At 45.7% G+C, this 4,544-nt stretch overlaps 1 protein-coding gene across 1 annotated transcript; it reads right to left on the bottom strand.

The window, feature by feature from the left end:
• Window positions 1–887: 887 nt before the first annotated feature.
• Window positions 888–4,059, bottom strand: POP4 (POP4 homolog, ribonuclease P/MRP subunit). The gene is made up of 7 exons (XM_027729616.2): window positions 4,043–4,059; window positions 3,531–3,583; window positions 3,221–3,444; window positions 2,503–2,580; window positions 2,224–2,285; window positions 1,789–1,890; window positions 888–1,319 (listed from the first exon to the last, which is right to left on the bottom strand). Exons 1-7 carry the CDS (start codon window positions 4,047–4,049, stop codon window positions 1,183–1,185), a joined length of 663 nt encoding a protein of 220 aa, XP_027585417.1. The 5' UTR covers window positions 4,050–4,059; the 3' UTR covers window positions 888–1,182.
• Window positions 4,060–4,544: the final 485 nt, after the last annotated feature.

Genomic DNA, 4,544 nt, shown 5'->3' with positions numbered 1-4,544 from the left:
GAGAGCATCAAAACAGGCAAATAGTTCCCCATCTGTGGAAATATGAACAGGCTCAAATACAACATCCATGTGACTGCATCAAACAACATGGTGATCAGGGAGTTTCTATATCCAAATAAACAAATGCTTAAAGTGAAATTGTGATTCTGACTTCTCTCTCTCTGCCCCACGTTGGGCGGCCAAAAAATGTGCGGTTTAAGAGTTAACCAGCAGGGGAAATGAACTCAACTCAAAGGAGAGATTATAAGTCAGAATAACAATTTACTAAAATAATACAGTAAGTACAATCATACAAACAAACAATTGGTCATAACCCACAAAACCCGAATGTATAACCCAGTACCCTGGGGCATGAACAACGTGGTGTTCCTTGGGCCCCGCTTGAGTCCAAAGTAAAGGGAGAGGGGAAGAACCTGCTGGTGGGAGAGCTGTTGCAGTCTGGTCAAAAGTGGTGATTGCAGTGAGATGCTGGGGGAAGAGCTGTTGCAGTCTGGTCAAAGTGGTGATTGGAGTCCAGTATAGGGTGGTGAGCCAAGTCTGTTTGAGAGCGATGAGCCGCAGTCCTTCTCTGGATCCCACAGAGTGGTTAAAAATGTTCCAAGACTCCAAGATTATATATCCTGCAGTTCAGGCAGGAATGCTCAGCACTTCCCTCAGGGCGGGGAGTTCCACAAAGGGTGTGAGGACAGGAGCATCCTCCTATCTCACAGGCCTCTTAACACCTAGTTTGTAACCTGAGGAGTCAGGCTCTATGGGCAGATGGTGTAAATGGTTCATTGATAACAGTTTCTGGGAAATGGCATGGAAGGCTATAGAATACACAGTTTTGGGTTACACCCATACCCTGATGAACTGGTCTCAGTTGTCCTAACTAGGACAAACATTTATCAGAGTTACAAGGTATAATTTTTATTGTGCAAATTTACAATTATAAATCGAAACAGAAGACAGGTAACCAACACTAATATAAGTTTCATTACAGCCAGAATATTATATACAAGTAACAAAACAAATACACCAACTCCAACAGTCTGAGAGTCTTGCTTAAAGACAATGGATACTGCTCATTCTTTAAGAATGAGAACAAAATGCTTTAAAAACATTTCACATGGCTGTTCCATTTTCCATCTCTTTAAATGGCAGGAAAACAGCAAATATTTCTATTAATACTTTTCCATGAAATCATAGGTCAATGGTTCCTTTCAGCTTGAATTTTTTTGCAGATCGCTCACTGGCTCTCAGCAGGAACTTGCTTCCATAGATGTAGGAAATGAATCCATCAATCTCCAAGCTAAATACGTTGTTGAGTTTGGGAACAACTGAAAATGCAAAAGGAAACAAACTGACCAAAGTGGGCGAATGTGAATCCCTGTTATAAAAATATACTGATGTACCAGGGAATGTTATTCACCCATAGACTTGAGGTTTGCCACATTTCAAGGTTTTTATACTTCAGCAAGAGAAGAAAAATAACCCAAATTTAACTGGAATTACCAAAGTTAGTCCTCTTTCAGGAGCATGCAGTTAAGTGTTGCAGAGAACATCTAATGTGAACCAGATGAATGAGTCATGGGCATAATCATGCTGGGTTCACTGAAAATGCCTTTTTTTAAAAAATGAGATGCCTTTTTGGTAAGGTATTGGGCTGTTGGGTGGTCAGTAAAGACACTGTCTTCTCCAATTCTATGCACATAAACCAATGTACTCAGAGATGCAAGATGAATAGTGTGTTTAAGAAACTTTTGATAATTAAAGTTGTAAAAGCACCGAAAAAAATGTCTTATATACCTTTTAATTTGTCCTCTTTAGTGATAATTTTGAAGACATGTTTAAACTCCTGTAGAATGATTCCTGTTATCCCAACATAAGAGGGACACTTTGATTTTGTGACTGAAAGAACAGAAATATGTATTAGAAAATTTCAGATGCAGTTTATTTGCTCTTCTCCTGTTGCCTCATGATCTTAAAAATTAGTTTGCAGCATTATGAAATAATGCACTTACAGTCATCACTAGTAAAACATGCAGTTTTACTTTGCAACTAACAACGTGATTTTCAAGAGCAGCTGAAGATCATTAGCATTTTAAGGAGAGAAATAATCCATCAATGTATGATCTTAACTATGTGATTTTAGAGTTCATGATACTGAAAGGAATTTAAAAGTAAGCACCTGAACTACAGGAGCTTACCTTCAGATGATATAAAAGCAAACAAACAGAATACCTGTAACAATAGCTCCATGGAGATCAGCTTTTAGCAGTTTGCTCTGAATCATAAAGGGTTGCCTTGAAGAAGAGAGGGGGATCAGACAGAAGGGAAAAAAAAATCATACAGCAAGTCAGGTTAACAGAATGAGACCATGACTATTGTAATCATGGTCAAAGCTTCCAGAAACAGTACATATCCTTATCAACTAACCACAGTGTTTCAAGCAGTAACTCAGTAAACCTGGAAGTATCTACTAAATGAAAACCACGTAAATCTTTAAGTAACTCAACTTACGCGTCTGGTTTGAGTCCGTGGCACAGGTCTCTGATGTACTGTTTCCAGAGTTCATGGAGTGGTAGGAAGATGGCATACCTGCAGTAAAAAAGACATAAAATAATACACAAAACATAAGTTATAAGAAAAGTATTGTTTGTTTATAGAAGGAGTCAACAGATTGTATTTCCAAGAGAGCTGAGACTGACATTTATAAGATATACACAATCTGCTCTCCATTTACCCTGCAAGGTGACCCGCTCCAAACAGCTGGTTTACTTCATAAAACAAGCATGCTCCTCTATACCAACCCAAAGCACTATGTTTCAGAGGATCAGACCACCTAAGACTGAAGAGATTTCTACTGTTTTATCTCCCCACTAACTCCCTGTTACCAACAGCAGGGGCTTCATTCAACATGCATCGAGGGACCTTATGCAGAATTTTGACTCTCCGGTCACAGGCAGTCCCACTTTAAAAAGTGAAATCAGAGGTGATTGTATTTGGGTTTGGTTTCATGATAGGTATACAAAAGGAAAAAGAACTAGCAATGAACAGAAATGAACTTCCCAGCCGTACAGACAAGAGAACTGTTTTCTCACGGTGAAATGCCACAAGCAGCATCTCAAACTGACGTTACATACTGAAGGGTTCATATCCACGTGCACATGCTGCTGCTTTTCCATACTTTTGACGTACTTCCACTTTTACTAGGGAAAGAAGACATTCGAGGTCTTACCTTTGCTGTTCGGGTTCAATTTCAAACAGGCGCAGCTCCCGCCTCTGCTTGGCAGTAAAACCTTTTGCCTTCTTCCTCTTTTGCTTGATCTTTTTTTTGGGATAATGCTCAAGAACCACAGCTTTCCGAGTTAACATATCCTGGATGGCTTCATCCTTCATCTGGGGCATGCTACGCTTCAGGAGGGCATGTACAAACACCTTGGCCTCTTCTGAGCCCTGAGGCTAGAGATATGTTAAAGGAGACTTTAAACCAGCACATTTCAATTAAGTTAGAACTCCCGGCGTGGTGCTCCCGGGCCCCTCGGTACCTGTATCCGCAGGTCCCCGGAGTCCTCGGGCGGCAGCCGGCAGTACAGCTGCTCTGCAGGGCACGGCCGAGCGGGGTCAGCGGGGCGGGCTCCGCTCACCCTCCATCACCCACCGTCCCTCACCCTCCACCGCTCACCCCTGATCCCTCTTCACTCCCTCATCCTCCACCGCTCGCCCTCCATCACCCCGCGTCCCCCACTCCTCTACCCCTCTCCCCCCATCCCTCACAACCTCCGTTTCTCTCCTCCCATCGCCCCCCGTTCCTCAACCCCTGTCCCTCTCCCTCCACCGCTCGCACTCCATCCATGGCTCTGCATCACCCCGCGTCCTTCTCCCTCCGTCCTTCTCCCTCTGTCCTTCTCCCTCCATCCCTCACCCCTCCATCCCTCACTCCTCCATCCCTCACTCCTCCATCCCTCACCCTCCATCGCTCCCCGCTCCGCTGCCCTCGTCCCTCTCCCTTCACCCCTCACTTCTCGCCGCTCTCCCTCCCTGTCCCGCCGTCCCTCACCCTCCATGGCGGCCGCGGCGCTGCCGGCGCGGGGCGATGACGGCGGGTGCGGCGGCGCCTGCGCACAGCGCCGCTGCCCGTGCCGGCCGCCAGGCGGCGCCACCACCCGTGAGACCCGCCGGAGTTCGGGACAGTGATGGGTCTGGGAATGGGAATAAACCTGGAATACACCGGGAACGCACCGGGAACACACACAGAACGGCGCTTATTGTGGGATGAAGGACCTCCCGGCAGAGCCCGCAGGGACGCGCGGAGGTGCGGAGGCAAGGGGGAGCCCAGCCCTCGCCCTCCAGCCCTGCCTGCGCGACAAAGCCATCAGGGACAGAGGGGACGGGAAAAAACACACCCAAAAGTTTTCCAGTTAACGGGAGCCAGAAAAAGCGTGTGTGTATGTGTGTGTCTGTGTGTGTGTGTGTGTAGGAGACCAAGCAGAAAAACACACCCGAACTGGGGCTCTGTTGGTAGTTCATGTATGAGATGATGAGACACAACGTGGCTGCGA

This window comes from Pipra filicauda, unplaced genomic scaffold (genome assembly GCF_003945595.2).
Source record: "Pipra filicauda isolate LSUMZ 115617 unplaced genomic scaffold, ASM394559v2 scaffold99_size2403431_pilon, whole genome shotgun sequence".
Taxonomy (NCBI): Eukaryota; Metazoa; Chordata; class Aves; order Passeriformes; family Pipridae; genus Pipra; species Pipra filicauda.
The sequence above is the reverse complement of the archived record's forward strand: the minus strand, read 5'-3'. Positions and strand labels throughout refer to the sequence as shown.